This window comes from Ixodes scapularis, unplaced genomic scaffold, assembly GCF_016920785.2.
Source record: "Ixodes scapularis isolate PalLabHiFi unplaced genomic scaffold, ASM1692078v2 PGA_scaffold0__279_contigs__length_252992795, whole genome shotgun sequence".
NCBI classification, from domain to species: domain Eukaryota; kingdom Metazoa; phylum Arthropoda; class Arachnida; order Ixodida; family Ixodidae; genus Ixodes; species Ixodes scapularis.
In genome coordinates this window covers 193235871-193258169 of record NW_024609835.1, presented here as the reverse complement: position 1 = coordinate 193258169, position 22299 = coordinate 193235871, and the positions used below count along the sequence as shown (strand labels likewise).

Sequence of the window (22299 nt, the reverse complement as noted above, 5' to 3'; positions counted from 1 at the left end):
CTCCTGGGGTGTTTTAACGTCCTTGGTGCATATTCGGCTCTAGATTTGATCGGCACGGCTCATTTGGTGAAAAGCTGAACTAAGCTTCGTTTTACACTTACTTGGAGCAAACCGAACGCTATGCACGCGGGGCCGGAGCCACGTGAGACGAGAATGCAGCACTCGGAAACTGGAATCAACTGCTAAGAGCTTGTGCTCTGTGCCTTTGCCTGTGCTCTGTGCCGTTAGTGTGAATGCTTTGTCTCTACCCGTATTTCGGACAGATGAAATCACCACGTGCCTCTCGGAGAACCACTGATAAACAAGAGCACGCTTCCCCTAATTTTAATCTGGGTCTCGAGGCCAATAGGGAGCATTCATTGGCGTCCATAACTGCGTGCGCAACTGCTGAGCGCGTTGCTGATGGTGAGCTTCAACCGTTTTTTTGTAACTTCCTTTCGACCAGGGTGTCGAACCGAACCCGAACCCGAACCGAAAACCGGATCAATAACGTTATTTTTGACCGAACCGGAACAAAACCGAAACCGAAATTGAACGCTCCCTATTGAACCCGAACCGGAACGAAACCATAATATGATGTGGCGGTTACCGGTTCAACGAAAACGGTTCAGGGCCAGTTGTGTCAATAATTGGTCTAAATGGGAAAAGTTGCGGGCGTATTTTTTGTTATGTTGCCAAGTCTAATCCTACATACTGTAAGATATTTTTACATTTTGTTTTTATTGCATAGGTAATAAAGAAATACATCATCGTCTTTAGAGCTTCAACTTTCCTTTGTTTCTTGGATGGACCCTGGCGGCGCGGTAGCGGCGGCGGCGATTTCAAACCACCGCTTGGCCGCTTGGCTACGAATTGTCCAAGTGTCGGAGCGGATTGCGCCACTGTAGGCAGGGAGCCCACGCGTCCGCGAATGTTTGACCTCAAGAAAGTCCGTAGTTGCAGTCGATGAGCCATTTAGTCAATCGAGCACCGAGAGCGCACCACGTGACCTTCCGCTTGAGTTCAGCGACAGCCTGGAGGAAGGTGGAACTAGGTTGCTCAATGTCCTTCTGTTTAAGGCGATGCCACCCTTTGTAGTCCCCGATGTCGACAGCACCCGCTCACGGGTAAAATATAAAGAAATCGACGAAAACAAAATGTCGCCATAGAACAGCCAGAGCCACAAACGCGTGAGGGACACGCTCTTTTACGCGTTTCTGAACAAAAAATACAAATAAAAGTGTGGGACAAAATGGCCAGATGTCTCCACCCTAAGCAAAGCGCACATGAAGGCACCCTAGGGGAGACAAGTACCGCGACAATCCCTTCTTCAACGTGCTCAAAGCGTTGCCTTACAAAAAAAAAAAAAGAAAAAAAAAAAGACATGGGCTGCTGGAGGCAACGTCACTCGGCGATGATTCGCCCACACGCCGCGTCCTGGAAGGAGGCCGATGGGGTGGGGGAGTTTGGGGGGGGGGGGGGGGGGGAGAAGAAGATGTGTGTGTGTTTATTCTTTTTGTAGGTTTGTCAGACTAGCAAGGGCCAGCATGTCACCTGTTTAAACATTTTCCCATTTTTGTTTGAAGTCCTCTCTCATCGTCTTCAACTGAGCATTCGAGAAACGTCGTTGGCTATGGTTTGGTTTACCGGAACTTTGTTCGGTGGCTGACATGTACAAATGAAACGGTCTGAGTACCTCGGACCGGATCATTTGCATCATAGAGCTTTGTTTGCGATAAAAACTCAAAGTGACTAAGCAAAGCATCACCACGAGATCTTCAGAACAGCGTTTTTTCCGCCGGAGCCCAAGGCGCTGTGACGATGAAGTCACATATCGTTATACGTGCGTGTTCACGTGCCCGGTCATTGACACATCGGGCAGTCTGGCCGATGTATACACGGCCACAGCTAAATGGGATTCGATAAACTACCCCAACTACGCACTCGACGTACCTGTTTCTGTGTTTTACGGCACATTTGTTTCCTCTCGTTCCCCTCTCAGCCACTCTGGGACATAGCTGCGACATCTTCCGGGGTGCCGAAAACAGGTAGCATGTATAAGAAAAAACACGTGTGTGCAGAACAAAACAAACCAAAACGTATGAAGGGCAAGCAATCTAGCTGGAGACCTTTTTACAGTTTACAAAATCACAGCCCAGCACGTGCGTGTTTCTCGCTTCGGAAAGCGAGCAAAGCACGCGTTATACGCCCGAACACTAAAGATGGCACCGGCCAGATGCTCTTAGGGGCCCGTTTCCAGCCTGAGCGGCGTCGGCGTCGGCGTAACCGAAGGGGGGGGGGTCACGTGACCCCCCCGAGATCACGTGACCCCCTCCCCGAGGTCACGTGACCCCCCCCCCTCCCCCGACATCATGTGACCCCCCCCCCCCCCGAGGTTACGTGACCCCCCCCCCCCCCCCCGAGGTGACGTGACCCCCCCCCCCCCCCCCCCCCCGAGGTCACGTGCCTAACCGCGGGTGACGTGACCCCCCTCAGTACCCTTCCCTACTCCTCCTCAAGAGCTGCGCTCCAATTCGGCGTTACAGGGATTTGTAAACGGCTTTTTAGAGCGCAGCTCTTAGGGGCCCGTTTCCGGCTTGAGCGGCGTCGGCGTCGCCGTCGCCGTCGGCGTAACCGCGCGGTGCATCATGGGAAATGTCCCATAATGCACCGCGCGAGCCCCCCACCGGGGTCACGTGACCTCGTGGGGGGCACGTGACCCCCCTGTCAGGTTCGTCCGGGGTGGTGAGAGGAAGGATCGGGAGACTGAGACAAATGCGTGAGGAAAAACAAATATATATATATATTCAAGTCAGGAAGTAAAATTAAAAAGAAAAAGGCAACGTTAGAAAGGCAAAAGAAAAGAAACCATTCGACCGTCCAAGCACGTTCGGTAGGCAGTATAGTCACCCCTGGGGTCGTAGCCCGGGCCGCTGGTGCCTTGATGGTTCGCCCTCTTGATCGTTGGTGAAGTAGAGCGGGCGGCGATGTCGGGAGGGGGCTGGTTATCTCGGGTACGGGTGCCTTGATCCCGGGACGGAGCCGGTTGCGCTGCTGGTCACCGTGCTGAAGCCGGTTACGTTGAAATTGAGCTTCCCTGCAGCCTGGACAGAGCCAGGCTCGTTGATTCTCAGCGCGTTGGGGCCGGGACGGAGCCGGGTAGCGCAGCACACTGACGCCGGGACGGAGCCGGGCAGCGCACCGTTCGAGCAGCCAACCGTCGCGGCTCTTGGTCCAGTTTTCGAATCCCTTCGCACCCGCGATACCGCTCTTCTTTTTCTTCCCTTCTCTTTCTTCCTTTTCTTTTTCCAAATCATGACATTACCCCACAAACACGAGAAGTTTGTAAGAAACTTCTATCTTGTCCGTTTCTTCTCTTCCAGGTGCCGTCACAACATCGCTGATCGCAACCGAGAGATACGAGCTTTTGTCACGGCACTTTCACAACACCCGCCACGAACGATAACGCCATCACTCCACCGTTGCCGAAATGTCACACCATTTCACACTTTTACCAAACAAAAAAAAAAGTTTTACAAACGAAGAATCTCTGATTCGTTCTTCAATCATACACTAAAGCACCTCGTCGTAGGTCGAACTTATTCTTATTCAGGAGAAATTTATCCGATAAGCGTACAACCATAAAACACACACAAAAAAAAAAAAAAAAACAACCAAAGACCTTATAAGAGCCTACGACACCGACCAGCTGCCAAGGTTGGTACCTGTTAGAACCTAAGTCGATACTGACTCTGGTTCCTCGATACCGCTGACGTATATACGGATTTGTGGCACGCACCTCTCAATCAGCTCCGGTCAGTGAACCATCTCCCTCTTGAAAGGCACCCTAGAGCCGGCTTAAAAAGTCTGCGCCCACGTTATCCCTACCTTTAATATACTCTACGTTGAAACTGTGATCTTGCAACGCCATGCTCCATCTCATTACCCGACTATTCGTGAGTCTTGCCTTGTTGAGAAATTCCAGCGGCTGATGGTCAGTCTGGACGCGAAATGTCCTCCCATACAAAAAGAGCTTAAACCGGCCAACTGCCCAAACCAGCGCTAGACATTCCTTTTCCACGGTGGCGAAGTTCTTTTCAGAGTTAGTCAGTTTCCGACTGGCATATGCTACTGGGTGCAGCATCCCTTCCTTCTCCTGCAGTAACACTGCCCCCAAACTCGCTTCTGACGCATCAGTGCGTAACACAAATTCCTTCTCAGGATTTGGTGACAGCAAAATCGGTGGCTCGTCCAAACGTCTTTTTAACTTTGTGAAAGCCTCCTCTTGCCTCGGGCCCCACTTGACACCATTAGGTGCTCCCTTTCTAGTCAGGTCTACCAACGGCGCTGCAACTTCTGCGTAGTTTGGAACAAACTGCCTGTAGAATCCTGTTAGTCCGAGAAACGAACGAACTTGGCGTTTCGTTTGCGGTCGTGGTGCATCTCGGACCCTTTCGATGATTTGTGCATCCGGAGCTATATTACCCATTCCAATTTCATGTCCAAGAAAACTAATTTCTTCGAACCCTATCTGACATTTCTTGGGTTTTACTGTGATGTTCGCTGCTCGTTGACGTTCAAAAATCGTCCTGAGCGTCTCTATATGGTCCTCCCATGAACTTGTTGCCACTAGGATATCATCAATGTAGTGATGCGCGTCTCGCACCCCATCTAGGAGCTTACGCATCAGCTTTGTAAACGTAGCGGAGGCGGTCTTCAGACCGAACGGCATAAACTTGAACTGATAATGCCCGCTCGTCGACGAAAATGCCGTCTTTTCCTTGGCGTGGTCATCCATCGGAATCTGCCAGTAGCCTTTGGCTACGTCAAGTTTTGAGAAGAAACGCTTTTGTCCCGCCTTGACCAACGTCATGTCGATTCTTGGTATTGGCTCTGCGTCAGGATGTATGACGTCATTCAGCCGTCTGTAATCGATACAAAATCTGTTCGACCCGTCTTTCTTCTTCACAATGACCACTGGGGCATTGTACGATGACGTACACCTCTCTATTACGTCCAACTTGAGCATCTCTGTGATTTCGTTCTCGACTACATCTTAAACAGCCAAAGGTAGTGGATACTGTCTCACATGTATCGGTTGTGGAGTGGTGAGCTGAAGGTCACATGTCATGAGGTTTGTCCTACCAGGAAGATCAGAAAAGATATCGCTGAAGTCCTTTATTAACTCGCGTGCCTCGCAAGACTTGTCTCTTTCTAACTTCCCGTTTATGACGACATCCTGCCACCCTTGTTGCTTTGTCAAACTCAGCATTGGAATATGACCGTCTTCTTCAGTGTCGTGTCTGGAGTCGTTCATTTCGTGAGTGCTTGCTGCAGCATTGCAAACTGCCTGCTCCTGTCGACTTCCTTCCCTCTCTTCATACTTCTTTAGCATTTGATGTGAAAAGTCTTCGTCCTTCCTCCCATGTCTAACTCGTAGTCAACTTCATTCCTTCTTGTCAACACAAGGAATGGTCCTTTCCACTGCATTATCATCTTGTTTTTATCTGTAGGGAGAAGAATCAACGCCAAGTCACCTTGCTTCAACTTCCGGTTGGAACTCTTTCTGTCGTAGTACCCCTTGTACTTTGCTCTTGCTTCCTCCAAGCAACTGTGCGCTAGCTTGCACGTCTCTTCTAGCTTCTCTCTCAACTCCAACATGTACCCGTACGATGTCTTCACTTCTTCTTTGAGGGTTTCGTTCGACCAGACCTCTTTCAGAATGGCCAGAGGACCTCTCACTCTTCTTCCGTAGAGCAGCTCAAACGGTGAGAACTTGAGACTCGACTGTGGTACTTCTCTGTACGCGAACAGGAGGGCTGGTAGGTATCTGTCCCAGTCACGAGGCCTTTCCTGGCACATACGCTTTAACATCTGCTTGATCGTGCCGTTGAGTCTCTCTACTAGTCCGTTCCCCATAGGGTGATAGGGAGTGGTCATGAGATGTTTCATTGATAGAAGTCGGCTGACCTCTTTCATTAGTTCTGATGTAAAGCACGATCCCCTATCGCTAAGAATTTCTCTCGGTACTCCATATCTTGTGAACATCTCCATCAGAGCTTCGGCTACTTCCTGCGCCCCGATGCTCTTCATCGCTACTGCATCCGGATACCGCGTCGCCATATCTACCATTGTCAGGATGTATCTGTTACCTGAGCCTGCCCTCGAAGCGATGGGGTTAATTAAGTCTAGCGCCACTCTCTGGAAAGGTGTCTCAATAGTCGGCATTCTTCCTAGAGGTGCCCTACCAACCTTGCCTTTGGGTATTGTACGTTGGCATATATCACATGATCGAACATACCTCTTGATCTCGCTCTGCATACTTGGCCAAAAGAATTCTTCAGCCACCAGGTTGAGCGTATTCTTCATGCCCTGGTGTCCTGACATGATGCTGTCATGTGCGAGAGCGACAACGGCGGCCCTGAACTTTTTCGGGAGCACCAGCTGTTCTGTCTTTCGTCCCGAAGAGTATTCCGCCGTCCTGTACAGAAGATTGTTCTTCATGAAGAACTGGAACTTGGTCCTGCACTTGTGCCTTCTTGTGACCGTTCCAAGATCGTCGAAGCACCGAGTTAGAGTTCCGTCTGCTCTCTGTTCTCTAGCGAGTTCTTCCGCTGTGGTATTAATTATCGCCACTTGAGGTACACTCAGAGGCGTCTCACTTTTCGCCTCATTTCGTGCGGCGCCTGTTTCCCGGGCTGCAGCAACCTCTGCTGGTTCCACCTGATGTAACAAGTCCCTTTTGTTGTCACTGGAATCGGTATTTTTGCTGGCATCTGCCTCCTTACCAGTACGCCGATTCACCTTTACCTCATCATTCAATCCCTGACCCGCCAACTCATCTACTTTTACCCAAGCCGGGTTCGGGTCATTAGCGTCTCGTATTCCCGGTATATTTCCCAACACCAGGTCATATAGTGGATTGCTGACGCACTTTGCCAACACCTTCCCTGTGTAGTAAGGCGTTTGCACAAAGATCTCAGCCTCAGGTAAATACCGGACCGTTCGATCCAACAGAAACACTGGATTCGACTTGCCAGTTAGGTTCTCTTGAGGAATCAGCTCCTCGCGAACTACAACGGTATTACATCCGGTGTCTCTTAATACCGATATCCTATGGTCCCCGAGACGACCTTCCACGACGGGCGTGTTCTCTACTAAGAACTTCGGGGCCCTCCCCATGGCAGCGTTAACAAATGGAATCTTATCGCCATTACTCAAGGTGACGCAACAGTCATCTGACTTGTCGCAGTTGCCTGGAGACATCGTCCAGAAGCATGAAGCTTGGTGTCTCTCGTTCGGCTTTTCTCTACACGCGTCAGCCTTGTGACCACTGCGACCACAGTTCCAACACAGCAGAACCCTTCTTCCTTGTGCACTACTCCGGCAGTTTTCTGCTCTGTGCCCAGACTTTCCACACAGGAAGCAGCGGATGCCTTTTTGAGCCTCACCTTTTCTGCGATTCCCCTCGCTTATGGCACTTTGCTTATTTCCGATCTCGTCTCCTCTTTGTTTACTTGTGCTAGGTTGTCCCTGAGCCTCCAAAAACAGGTCAGCCTTAGCTGCCACGTCATCCAAACCTTGACAGTCCCGCTCTCTTAGAAATATTGCCAGCTTGCTTGAGCAAGTCAGCAAGAACTGCTCCACCAAGACATTGTCTCGCAATGCTTCAAAAGTCTTATCAATCCCTGCTATCTCAATCCACCTATCAAAGTACCCTGCCAATCGGGCCGCAAACTGTCTTCTTGTCTCGCCGTCTTCCGGCTTGGATTCTCGGAACCTGTCGCGGTATCCCTCTTTGGTATAACGAAACCGCTGGAAGAGTGCTAGCTTCACCTTGGCATATAGTCCAACGCATCTGCCGGTGTCATCCGACCGACAACCGTGAGTGCCTCCCCGGTTAAGCAAAGCCCCAAATTAGTGGCCCACTTTTGCTGAGGCCATCCTAAGCCTGTTGCAGTGCGCTCAAAGCGCTGCAAGTATGCGTCTAGGTCGTCTCGACGCTCATTAAATTGCGGGATGAGCTTATGTGGGCTCCCAAAGCTCCTGGAGCCTGGTGGTTCCTCACGCGCGCCTTCCACATCTTCTGAACTGTTACGTGAATTATCGCGCGCTGCTATTCGTAGTTGAAGCACCTCCCGCTCCTTGTCCAGTTTCGCGCACTCCGCCGCTAAAGTTCTGTCAGCAGCCTCCCGTTCTAACCTCGAGTGCTCGCGCTCCTCAGCTCTTTCTGCTCTTATCCGGACTTTCTCCTCATCCACCCACTTCCTCAAATCTGCTCCGGAATAGCCTAATTCTTTCGCTACCGCGATTAACTTGTCAGTTTCCATTGTTGAAATACCACCCAAATCTCCCTCACCCTTCTCACCCTCCGGAAAAAGATGTGACTATGATGTAATGGGCCAGCTATCCTGGCAGGCTCGCCAAATTGTCAGGTTCGTCCGGGGTGGTGAGAGGAAGGATCGGGAGACTGAGACAAATGCGTGAGGAAAAACAAATATATATATATTCAAGTCAGGAAGTAAAATTAAAAAGAAAAAGGCAACGTTAGAAAGGCAAAAGAAAAGAAACCATTCGACCGTCCAAGCACGTTCGGTAGGCAGTATAGTCACCCCTGGGGTCGTAGCCCGGGCCGCTGGTGCCTTGATGGTTCGCCCCCTTGATCGTTGGTGAAGTAGAGCGGGCGGCGATGTCTGGAGGGGGCTGGTTATCTCGGGTACGGGTGCCTTGATCCCGGGACGGAGCCGGTTGCGCTGCTGGTCACCGTGCTGAAGCCGGTTACGTTGAAATTGAGCTTCCCTGCAGCCTGGACAGAGCCAGGCTCGTTGATTCTCAGCGCGTTGGGGCCGGGACGGAGCCGGGTAGCGCAGCACACTGACGCCGGGACGGAGCCGGGCAGCGCACCGTTCGAGCAGCCAACCGTCGCGGCTCTTGGTCCAGTTTTCGAATCCCTTCGCACCCGCGATACCGCTCTTCTTTTTCTTCCATTCTCTTTCTTCCTTTTCTTTTTCCAAATCATGACACCCCCCGAGGTCACGTGACCGCGCGGTGCATCATGGGAAATGTCCCATAATGCACCGCGCGAGCCCCCCCGCCGGGGTCACGTGACCCCCCGAAGTCACGTGACTTCCCTGAGTTAACGTGACCCCCGCCGATGTCGCGTGACCCCCGATGACGTCATCGTCACTGATGACGTCACCGGCATCCCCATCGTCATCGTCATCATCACTAATGACGTCATCATCACTGATGACGTCACCGGCATCCACATCGTCATCGTCATCACTGATGACGTCACCGGCATCCACATCGTCATGGTCATCATCACTGATGACGTCACCGGCATCCGCATCGTCATCGTCATCATCACTGATGACGTTACCGACATCCGCATCGTCATCGTCATCATCACTGATGACGTCATCAGTGACGTCACTGATGTCACCGGCATCCGCATCGTCATCGTCATCATCACTGATGACATCATCAGCGACGTCACTGATGACGTCACCGACATTCGCATCGTCATCGTCATCATCACTGGTGAAGTCACCAGTGACGTCACTAATGACGTCATCGGTACCCGCATCGTCATCGACACTGATGACGTCATCAGTGACGTCAGTGATGACATCATCGACATTGGGGGTCACGTGACCCCAAGGTCACGTGACCCCCCAAGGTCACGTGACCCCCCCGGTTAATTTAACCCCCCCCCCCAGTGCCCTTCCCTCCTCCTCCTCAAGAGCTGCGCTCTAATTCGGCGTTACAGAGAATTGTAAGCGGCTTCCACTTTTTGGGAAACGTCTATAGACCCATTATGAAAATACGCCTTCTTCTGGCAGAGTTTGAAATACTGCACAGCTGCGTGTGCAAAAGACACAATAAAAATGGTAAGCCGATCGCTTATATATAGTTCACTTAAGAACAGAAATATACAAGTAATAGCCTTGCCATACTAATGGTGCCTTTTGCGCACGTCACTGTGCAGAGTTTTTGATATCTGCTTGAAGAAAAAGCAGTATTGGGATGGGTCTATTGCAAGTATCTCGTGCTCAGAAACGATTGAGGAAGTGCTCGGTCAATATTCAAAGGTCGAGTCAGGAACCAGTTCGAACAGGTTCGCGCTTATTAAAACCGGTAAGCGGAGTGATATTATGTGCGCTACCCTAAACCGGAACCGAACCGGAACAAAATACAATGCTACTGAACCCGAACCGAACCAAAATAATGACCGGTTCAGCACCCTGCTCTTGAGACCATCAAGATTGCCGGTCTCAGCAGCCTATTCGTGAAATCTCCCTTTGCGCTTTAAACGGTGCTCTCAAATATGGTGTCCAGTGGATATCCCCAGCACTTCAACACTGAGCCCCCCAGTCACGCCACTACGACGGAGCTGCTATGCGGAGCGCAAGTTCGTCTGCTTCTTTTGCAGAGGTTGTGGTGACGTCAGAACGACGCCGAGCTTTGATTGGCTCTGACTGAAGGATAGTGGGTAGGTCTCGAGGCAGCTTGGTTTGAGATCTAGCCACTGTTCTTCAATCAGAGCCAATCAGAGCTCGACGTTCTGACGTCACCACGACCCCTGCAAGAAATGCAGACAAACTTGCGCTCCGCATTGGAAGGGCGCATGCGCAGACTGTACACGTCATGCGAATCCGGTTGCTGATTCCTGCGCACTCGCAGTGCAACACCCGGTGTAAAAACTCCGCGTTTGAGACTGCACGAGAGAAGCAGGAGACCTTGACTTTGAAAGGTTGTCCACAGGACGAGCGCTCATGGTACGAGAGCACGTCTCAAAGCCAGGAGCGAGGGCTATAGCTTGTGCTCGCAGCTGTGACTGCAGTCTGGGCTTAAAGGGGCACCGACATCCCAAAGATCGTCTTTTTTTGTCTCCAAAACGATGCAAGCTGTATTCATTAACACGCATAAAAATAAAACTGCCCACCCGCGCGTGCGCTTTTTTATTTTAACGTTTTTCTCTTTCGCACTTTACCTCCTCGCTTCTTTTGTTTTGTGACGCCAAATGTTATGGAATTTAACTGCTTTGTAAGGGACGTTTTTATAACATTTAATATAGGCATTCGTAAAACTTGTTTTTAACGCAATTGCGAGCGCACTACAGCCCTTGTTTTTGAAATACCGTAAATCGGAGTCCGGTCTGATGTCGGCTCCTGTCTTTTTATCGTCACTCAGAAAACAAGGCAGCGCTCGACGCATGTAGCAGAACATGATCGGTGAGTCGGGGAATCGGACGAAGTGGTCTTTTTTAAGCGCCCGACGACCTCTCTGACTTCGAAAAGAAAATCGCCAAACGGTCAAAACAACTGTGTTTGGTGTCTGTGTATCGTGGTTTCGGTTGTGACTCCGCCGGGGCAGGCTTTCACGCAGAACCGACGGGACGTTGCCCCTCACGTCGCTCACAACAGTCTACTGCACATTCTGTTCGACCTCACACCGTTTCAAAGAATTTCAGATCGCTGAAAGGGCCATAATATAGCTTCAAACTCGAAATTGAATCGTCGTCTGCTTGCAGCTATGAGCACCCTGCAGATGTAAGTGCCGATACGCTCGGCTCTTGGTGCGGCATCGCGCGTACTCATCGGGAAGTGGCCTCGGCAGTCGCAGCTCGACTGCAGTGGTAGGCCGGTGGGTGTTGCGAGGTCGACATGCCCGCTTGGGCTAGCACATTAGTGGGAGCACGGGAGCAGCCCGAGCGTCAGTGGAGCTCTGCCGGTCTCCCTACGCTGACTCAAAGGTGCCCGTGCGCGGCGCTGTTCGCTGGGTGGTCGGTAGTGGCCCCTAGCGGACGCAGGGTGCCCACAGGTGGCACGCACGGAAGAAACCGATTGTTCGCGGGACGCCGGTGAACACGACACTTCTGGTGGCGGCGTTTCGGTGGAGACATCAGAGAAACTCGACTCGCAGGACGGCGCAGTATTTGACGTCACTGCACTGGCGCGAATCGCCCCTTTAAAACTATACGGAGCATATACGGGTAGAATATGAGGAAGAGCAGGAAATGAGAGCGAGCGGGGACGGCAGAACGCAGAGCTACATTTGGAACGATTAATGTGTGAAGGCTTTGTCTCTGGTCGCTATTCGCACGCGCTCAGACGGCAGACGCCGGCGTTTAGCGTTCGTCGTTCGTCGCGTTTCAGCGTCAGATGAGGCGTGGCTACGTAATCGAGAGCTGAAGGGAAAATAGCACGAAAACGTGGAGGATCAAACTCAAAAGGTTGTGCAGAACGGCAATGGTGTGATAGCAAACTACGCCAGCGCCGAGCTTCTCTGGATGTAACAAGCTACGCGGTAGTGTAAATAAACACGATTTCTTTTACCCCTTAGTAGCCTTTTTGCCAGCTTGACAGTTTGGCAACCACGACTCTAATTTATCGTACAAGTCGCGTATGGTATTCAAAACAGAATTATAAATAGGACCTTGAAACGTAAACATCGGACTGGAATGCACGCAGCCTATTCACGAAAGCAGTATACATCATTCGTAAAGACGCAGCTCCGCACGTTTACTAATCGAGCAAATCCGAAAACCTTCCCTGTTGTTTTTGTGTCCTTGTTATCACAATTCGAGAAGGCAACTGCGCCCGTTCCAGCCACCTCGTCCCCGTTGCCTCGTTCGCACAGAGATTTAAGGCGTTTGAGCTCTAAGGGCAGCCATGCATCGGTGCCCGATTATCTTTTTCGTTGGCTTCAGCCGTTCAAACAGCGACCGACTCGAAGCGTGCATTCCCCCTCATCTCATACCGCGTCTCAGATTCCGTATTTTTGTCACGTTCGCTCTAAACGCTTTGAAACGCGGAGACACCGAAAGCCGCGATGCATCATATACGCAGTGTGTCATCGCTATGTATACGCCGATTAGGGATTAAGCTATTCAGGCTTCGTTATGTGATGAGAATACTTTCCAGTATTCGGAAGAAAACATCGAGGCTGATATATCTTGTAAGTTGAAACAAAACCTGATACGAAAATCACAGAATGCATTAAAAAGGCGGTTGTAATTTCAGCTGTACATTGTCAAAATTCAATTTGTACCTACGATTATTCAGACCAAATCAAAATGTAGATCCCCTTCGAGCTAAGGTTGGGTTTCATGTTTTTTTTAGACTTATCAAACCCTTTACACTCCTAAAAACCGGCTAAAGTAGAGCTTCGAAGTAAGCATAAAATGCTCCCTATGCCCACCCCCTCAGCCCCCCGAAAAAAAAAAAAAGAAAAGTTTGGTTTTGTTGGAAATTTTTTTATTTTTTTTTATAATTGATATCAGTTTTGCTGTTAATGTTTCCGGCTGGGAATTGTATGATTTCAAAGCTTTAAGGGAGTTAAACATCAGCTAACAGGAACGTCGCCCATTTTCTCATTTAAAGCTTCAGAATATCGCGTATATAACTGTTAAAGCAGGTGACGACACGCTTGGAAACTTTAACATGTGGTCCGGGCCTTAGGTCTCCATTTGAGCGCAGACGGAGCGTAAGTCATTACGGAAATTAGTTTGGCTGTAGAAAAATAAATAAAAAATCGAGTTTCTGGCGACACGAGTATATTCAGTTTATTAGAGAATTTGGATTAAAGAGTGACAGGAATGATGAACTATTCATAAGATAAGTGTACGTTTTTTATATCATCTAAGTCGAAGGCTTTGTTTGTTATCATTTGGGTGACGATTGATAATTAAAAAAAAAAAACACTACTTCTCGTGACAGTTTACAGAGGTAAAAGTTTGAAATCTTCCATTTCTCAACCTGTTTAAGAAAAAAATATACAAATTACTTTTATATTAATTTATCTGTAACAGGAACTCTAACAGTACGCTATGTTGCGTATCCACTGTTATATCAATATTGTGGTTTCATAAGCTACTTACTGGCAAAAAAACTTGTAAGAGGCTTACTGTTTAAATAGCCTCTTCATTTATTATTTTGTACAATACTGTAACTCCTACTATACGTTTTCAACGTTAATACATGTGTGAAAAAAAAAATATATATATTAAGCCGTAAGTGCTAGGTCTTTGGTTTCAAAAATATTTTTTTGATGCCTTTCCGCTCACGAAGTAGCATGCCAGCATCTTTAAGACGCGGTAAAATTTTCGTTTTTCAAATAAACCGGTTTTTTCTTGTATTTCACCCATTACCGCCAGTGACTGCAGTCTTAACATAATTCCTGTCCTCGACAACAATAACAACAACGATAAACCACCAGAGTAGTTTTTAGTGTTAGGGTTATCATAGTCACCAAATCCTTAGTAATACCATACGGCATCCAGCTCCGACATAATATTTTTATACGGTAGCCTCTGAGGTGGTAGCCCTTCTCGATAGGAACACACCTTTAAAACTGCCATTTCGCTACTTTCCCGCAGGGCACGCCATAGGCTGATCAACGTAAACTATGGAAGACGTCCAGCCAATTACAACCCCCCCCCCCCCCCCCCCCGAAAAGAAAGAAAAAAAAAGGAAAGGCTTTTAAACGCAGTTTTTGCATAGGCTATAATAGCGAAAATGCCGCTTCCTCGTAGACCCGGCGAGAGCACTTTTCCATTGAAATCGTTTTGGTTTTCGTGCCGTCATTTCTTGGGAACGTTCTTACCGAAGCTATAGAAGCGCAATGTGGGAAAGGGTGCGTAGCATCTTGTTATCGCTCTCCAACCTACGCTCTCCGAAATAGGGGGTGTAACACTTTCACCCGTTCTCCCGTATATAATACCCCGAAAATCTGCAATTTGAAGTTCAGTTCACGGGCGTCGAACCAACGATAACAACTTTCATGAGCGATTTAATATTCGAGTGATTCAACTATAGCTCTTGTTCGCATTACAGAATACACAAAAAAAAAAAAAAAAAAAAAAAAAAAAAAAAACTTGATTTCTATGGTTTGCTGCTAAACCTGCGTTCGTTTTTTTTTTTTCAGTAATCTTTGATGCGTACCTTACCTATATATTAAGTATTATCACACAGCTATCAAGCCGCCCGTAAAATTAATATGGTATCGTCAGTTTGCCGTCAGTGAACTGAACATCAAACGTATTTTGGGGGTGTGATATATGGAACAAGGGGAGTAAGTAATAAACCTCCTTTTTTAAAAATAAATGCTATCGCGGCATTAACTGATTCAAGCACTAAAGAACGTGAAAGCAACAGACTCAAATGTAGTAGTACCACGCATTGAGTTTGCTGAGTTGTCACCGACTGTAGACTAACTAGCTTATAATCATCTTTAGCTCGTGCACTGCGCAAATGAACACTGTATTAGGAAAATGCGAAGTTGTAGCTATAAAGTTACTGATACTTAGCTTAAGAAAAGTGGGACCTGACTTTTTAACTTCACGTGTTTCGTGTTTCATTTTTTTGGCGCTCTTAGCCACCTAATGCGCACATCTCATTTGCTGCGAAGCGATAAAAAGATGCGCTGGAGTTTCCACTCCTTCCGATTCTTGTACCATCAGTAACTAAAGAAACCTTCCGCGCGTGGCATCCCTCTCTTTTCATCGCGAGTATATGCGCGAGCGGAGCGAACTCAAACTCTCAAACTCTTTATTTCACTCCGTTTGGACAGGAGAGATAGAGAAAAAAAACTCAGTTGTTGCTTGACGAGCCTCTGCCTCTCCACAGCAGCGAAAGAGGACAGGATGTACATACACAGAATGTTTTTTTTTCGAAATAACACTTATAGCACAAAAATTATCTTTAGATGGGGGAAGGGGGAAAGAGGGGAACGTAATAGATTTAGCGAAGTTCACAAATTCCAGGGGCGCTCTCTCACAAACATAGAACGTACATTTTTTATGGTTTCATTCAAAACTTCTACATTCAACTCACTCAGGCGATTTAAAAAACGAGGTAGTATATATTTCAGCGTCTGATTACCGTAGTTCGTTCTGGAGTGCGGCACTAACCATGTGCCTTCAGACCTAGTTTATAGGTAACCTCCCTTATCCTAAAGTTGGAAATAGACATGATTATATTTACTTTTTGGCAAAAAGATCTTTTGAATACAAGGAAAAGTTTATAATAATACTGATTAGGAATCTGTAAAATATTCATTTTAATAAATAATGGAGTAGTATGACTATTATACTCTGTAGTACACATAATACGAACCGCTTTTTTTTCGTAGAGTATGTATCAATTATATGCATGTAGTGGTCGTATTCCCCCCTACCAAGAAGCAATAATTATATCTTGAGTCGAAGAGGGAATTATAAAAGAAGCATAACCGAAATCTGGATGATATGGTGATATTTGTACATAATACCTACAACTCTTGATAATTTTTGACATGTCTGCTGTACAGTTTCGTGCGATGACATGTATTGATCAAATATAATTCCGAAAAATTTTACGCTTTCAACTATATCGAACAGTGTGTTCCAAGAGAAAGAATGGACGTATAGAAAGAGTTTGTATTTCGTAATCTTTAAAAGTTAGTCTACGTTGGAAATACTCGTGTTATTCAGGATGTAAAATATTGAGATATTTATCAGTCAAGGGGTCGACCACGACGGCATGTCCAGTGCTTGCCACGCGATGTCCTCCCGATGTTCAAAGATTAGAAAATCGCACATTCAAATTTCCAGGCACACAAAAAAAAAAAAAATCTTTTTGGCGTGTTTATTAAAGGATTCACGGCAACGTGCATAAGCGTGTTGAATACGAACACGCTTGGAAGCCAAAGATGAATGGAGATGTTTTGCGATTCCGCGTAAGCTTCAGAAGAAACGCGCCCATTAGAAGGTCGGAGCGCTTAAGAGTTCATGACATTTTTTTTCTGCCTCGATAGGTAATAGGGTAGACTGGCTTTTAAAGTGCGGTAACCCTGCAGCATGCTCAGACTATGAAAGTATCGTGAATTCAAGAAAGAAAAGAAAATATAAAATTAAACTCGAATAAAGAGCGCTCTTCTTCAAAAGTTAAAGCCAGGACTGCCTCAAGTCGTACAAGCGCTTCGAGTAAGGCTATTGCAGCGCAGAGAACGTGTTTCTTTAGTTACTAGCGTTTTATAATTGTGCATTGTGAAATAAAAGGTATCAAAGCTTTATCTTGAAGTTACATGTCTCTATTGTATATCTTAATAAAAAATAAATTCAGTCGACTTGCTTAATAACCGACTATAATTGACACAAAATCGTTCAAAAGACAAATAAAAAGTGTAAGAACTATGTTTACAAAAAAGTGCCGAAAGATTGCATAAAATTTAGCATTTGGTAAATTAGCACTGATGCCTTTAGATGGCACACGGGTATATATAATATAAAAAAATTACCCTTCCATGAATCAAAAGCCTCAGGGGATATAGTAAAACAATTTTGTTTTTAACTGTCTATGGTTTACGCGTCCAATTTTTACTCTTTCGAACCACCAACTAGGAAAGACTACGCATTCTTTGTTGCTACTGTCAAAGGAGATGAAATAAGGTTGGTGTTGCTGCGTTGTCCACTGTATTGCACGGCTTTTGGTCGAAGCATTGTTTTAGCAATTTAATCACATACATCAGGAATCCGTTGAGTTCAGCGTTCTCGGACTGTATCAGCGCCTTCATGTGCCATTGAATACTGAATATTGGGCGAGTTGGTGAGGCATGAATCAGCGCACAGCTCAGGGCCGAGGGAGAGTATTTCTTTTGGGTGCTTAGATTTCTGACTGACTGTCGACCTCTGCGTTGGTTTGTAGTTGGGCCACTTATTTCACGAAGTCCAGCGGTCTCTATCTTTGAGACATTGTGAAGACTGAGCAATTGCGCGTTCCTCCTCTATACGGAACACATATACATCAGGCTACTGGGCGCTTGTCCTACACGCATCTGCTGTGCGCTTACTTCACCTCCTCCAGACGACGCCAGAGAATGTGCTCTCTGTGAGCATAGTTGCTTTGTGATGACGTCATCAAGCATGCTGAAACGCGTTTCACCAATCACGGCGTCTCTTGCCTCGCCCCATGTGCTTTCTTCCTACACCTGGTTTCAACCCATGAGCGGGCGAGCTATCGATCCGCTTACGGACGTCCGCGGTCGACGATCTCACGTTTGGTGGTCCTATAAATAGAATCGAAATTAGTAAATATACAGAGCACTTACTTCATACAGGAAAGACCAAAATTAAGGAACACTATGGTCGCTGACAGCTTAAGAAGACCGGGATGTGGCTATTTCCGAGCACTTTATTGTCGGTCCGCACCGAAAACGACTGCTCCATCGGCCAGTAAAGCCCGGAAAAGACATCAAGCAACAAAAGCGTTAAGAATAGTAAGTTACGCTCTTCCGTTTCTCAGGCTTTCAGTGGCTATACCAGATACAGTCAGTTAGTAATCACCAGCGACGCTTGATTGGAGGAGATACAAGCAAACATGGCTGAACGCACGCCGAAATCAATGCCGAGAGCAAGTCGTCTGCTTCTTCGGAGGGGATGCTGTGACGTCAGAACAACAGCGAGCTATTATTGGTATTGGTTGAAAGAATAGTGGGTAGACCTCAATGCTAGATGCCTCAAGGTCTACCCACCATTCGTTTTCCATCAGACAATAAGAGCTCGGCGTTTTGACATTGTCGCAACCGCTGGGGAAGAAGCGATCGAACTTGCGTTCCGCATAGGATTTTGGTTGAGGAGTTCACTGCTTCGTCCATAATTTTTGTTTGGTTAGGTTGATAAATTTCTGTGGAGAGCACCGTGCGTTCAATTATTTTTGAAGTTAGTGAAATCCAATTAGAGCTCGGGTAGCCGAGATGACGAGCTTGCTCCTTAACTATCCCTCTACTAACGTCTAAAGTAACCTGGCGTTTAGCTAGCAGTTCAGTGTTTGCTTGGAAAACTGAGTCTCGCAATAAGCTGTCTTAGAAACAAAAAGAGGCAGAAGTTTTCTTCGTATCCTTATTTCTATTAAAATGTAATCCTCCTGATAACAAAATTGAGATAACCCTAGCTGGGACCATTAGGTCAGCATATTTTTGCCACGCTAAGCCAAACCACCAAACTTCTAAAGTCCAGAGACAAGGCTTGCACCATAAACGCACGTGAGTTTGCTAGGATACTTTCATGGGCGATTACTTCGCTGACTCACTAAAGTTAAGTATACGTAATCCTTACTTTTGCATGCCATGAATACACAAGCCATGTCATGTACGAAACTGACTAGTGCCACCATTGTACACTTATGTCTTGAGAACATTCCGCTCTGTTAATACTTTCTATTTAGGCTGTGATCTGAAAAGACAACGCTTTGCCTATGAAGCCTCATGAAACTCCTTCACTATTTATTGGTAGCATACTACTCCTTCGTCGGAAGGATTGACAGAATTCCCAATTCATGCAAGATGCTATGAATAACTAGTAGACCGGATGCGTTTTTTGTTGTTAATATACACTTTTTTTTCAGTAACATTCCAATGAGGTTTTAGTTTACTATTTCTGAAATAGCGAGTCAGATATAACTGGAGGCTAGGCCTTTAATAAGGGTGCTGCCACAAACATGTTTTTTTGTCGTAACCAACAAATTATGGACCACACACGTTAACATAAGGCGTATTTTGGGGATTTACCTTTCTCTTCGGTACTTAAACAGATGTTCAAATTGTTTTTTTTTTGTTTTACCTAGTGCCCGAGCACGTTCTTTTAATGAAGACGCGTGATTTTTATAACTCCTTAACACATTTCTTTATACTGCATAGTTTTTCGTTCACTCGTGTCCTGCCCTTGCTCTTAGGTTTCAACCCCAGAGAGTATTAGGAGAATAATTACGCCAGACACATATCTTCTATAACGCAATGTTACATCTGACTTGATGACCGGAGCTTACGATTAGAAGGAATCGTAACATGATCGATTTTGTAGATGGCCTTATTGGGCATGAAGTTCAGGCTGCCTGTTTCATATTTTGCGATATAAATGTGGCGTCTGTTTCACAATAAATTGGTATGTGCAATATATCATTCGTCCGTCCTTGTCATTCAGCTTATTTATTGTGTTTCACTTGTAATAATTACTTTTTGATGCTAATGAACTCCGGTAGCCTTCCAAACCCACTAAGCCAAGGTCAGAAGCGCGCGGCCCGCGACTCTCTGGTACGCGGCCCGCAAACGTCCCGCGCTGCGAGCCCCCTTTCCCATGCCTCCAGCACCACACGCGTCAAAAACGATAGTTTTATATTGTAGATTATTCTCATATCGAAAGGAGCTCTGCTGATATAACATGTTGATATATTTAAGCCCCATACTTTTTTTTTTGGGTAGGGGTTGAGTATTGCTTTGTATAGATATTTGCTTCTCAGCCCTTTCTTATGAGAGGCAATACTCTAGTAGGCTACAAGAGCGAACTCTTCGCTCAAAAAGGCACCTTGGCTGAATAAACTTTCGCTCAGCAGAAACCACTGCCCAAGATAAAGCTATGAGCTCGCACCTCTAGCCGTCAGAAAATCCCTTTTGAATACAGGTATTTTCTTCGAATGTTGCTACAAAAATCTCCAGGAAAGCAAAAACTGTTGCATGAAGAGATATTGTTTATGCCAGTTGAGCTTTTGTGCGACCAGGCAAGGAAAGTGTGTTTACTTCGTTCTATTCGAAACTGCCAGTACATTGGTGTTTTACATTTTATAGCATCATGGTGGGTTCAAAGTAGTCGTAAATGCAACTGAAAGCTAAATATGGCAAATAATGATTTGCTCCAAAAAGCAGAATGCGTCACCCTTGAAGGTCACTGTGGTGTCGCTGGGACAGTCGGCTGCTTTGCAAATCAGCACACCAATGCTGCTTGCTTGTTTAATTTATTGTCCAACAAAAAATTGCCCCCCCCCCTTTTTTCTTATCTCCAGTTGGTCCTCGACCTTTCAGGGGTGGGCTACCTGGCTCATACACTCGAATGAGTTTGAGATAGCTGCACTAAGCCATCAAACAAAAAAGCGCTGATCCCTTAACACTATCAATATTGCGTCTTAATTTAAGTGCTCCAAAATACAAACAGTTTCTATTTTAGCAAAAAGTGATATATAAATAAATCATGCTCAACTTAACGTTATAAAATCCATATAACAAGCAGCTTCACAAGCAAGCAGACAAGTCCTTACCTTGCCATATCAGGGTTTTCCATCGCGACCCCTGCCCGCATGGAAAGCACGAGGGCCAGCGTCGAAGCGGAGCAGTGTTCGTCCGGCTGCGGGCGGTAGCCCCTGGCCCAGTGCTTCCAGCCACTCATCCAGCGGTTGAACACTGGCTGAAATGCATCTCTGGCGAGCCTGGTTTCTGCCGTTCGGTTGACAGCGACGTTCCACTCCAGCGTCTGCTGGCGGTGTGTCATGGCACGGAATTCCAACTCAAAGGCTTTCAGTGGTACGTCGGCCCTGCATCTCGGATCTTCATCAAAGAGAAGGGCAAGGCAATTTTGAAGGGTATGGTGTCAAAAACGAAAGTAATCATATATAAAAATAATAGATCAGAATTGGTGACTTTGTAAGATGCGAGAAAGTTACTTAATTCATTGAAGTCTTAAGTAAAAAGGATTACCAGGATTTATGATAGAACACTGCCACAAAACAGCGCTGTGCACATTAATAGCGATGAATAATTAAGAGCGAAGAATTTATATTTTTTTCAAAGACTTTAGTTCCCTGGATTTTGTAACGATTATTACAATATGACAAGAACGCGATAAAACACAGAACACAAATTTCATTAATTTATAACACTGGGATGGAAAGAAAGCTAGATCGCGGTTAGCGATTGAAATAAAATATAATTATTGAAGAAATTATACAAACAACCTTAATCCGTCAGAACGCGGAACTTTCGCTTAAACTTGGGTAAGACTGATCAAGTTTTAAATCAAACAAATTAAAAATTTAGCGTTATTTTGATTAATTTTTAAAAAGAAACCAAGCACATGCTGTACTACCAAAATAATACCCTTCACTGCTTTTTTAGTGTGGCCAGTGGAGATTTCCAGTTTAAAAAAGAACAGTGAGTATAAAATTTAAAAATGCAGTAACTTTATAAAAACTATTTTGTACTACAATGTTGGTTACCAGTTCAGCCATGTCTATTGATATATTGAACCAATATTTAGTCAAATCAGAAACCATCAAAATTTCGCAGGAGCCTCTCATTTAAATTGACACTTGAAGCACACGTCGTTGTTGTTGCCTTGGTCAGCCTTGCGTTCTAAAGAGGCGGAATGATGTTAGTTGTTTACCGGTTACACAATAGCTTCCTTTTCAGGAAGCTCTTGTGTAAAGGAATACTAATGCTGACACGCGTTTCATATGGTCAACGACCTTATGCTGTTCACAAACCTTTGCCAATATAAGTGGAATGCAGATG

General features: G+C 46.4%; 1 protein-coding gene across 1 annotated transcript in view; it reads right to left on the bottom strand.

Annotated features, from left to right (window-relative positions):
* Positions 1–3910, bottom strand: part of LOC8026728 (angiotensin-converting enzyme-like) — a 41983-nt gene extending 38073 nt beyond the window's left edge. The window contains exon 1 of the mRNA XM_040214134.2: positions 3868–3910. Within this exon, the coding sequence (XP_040070068.2) occupies positions 3868–3910 (43 nt within the window). The remainder of the gene's footprint in view (positions 1–3867) is intronic.
* Between the last annotated feature and the right edge of the window lie 18389 nt (positions 3911–22299).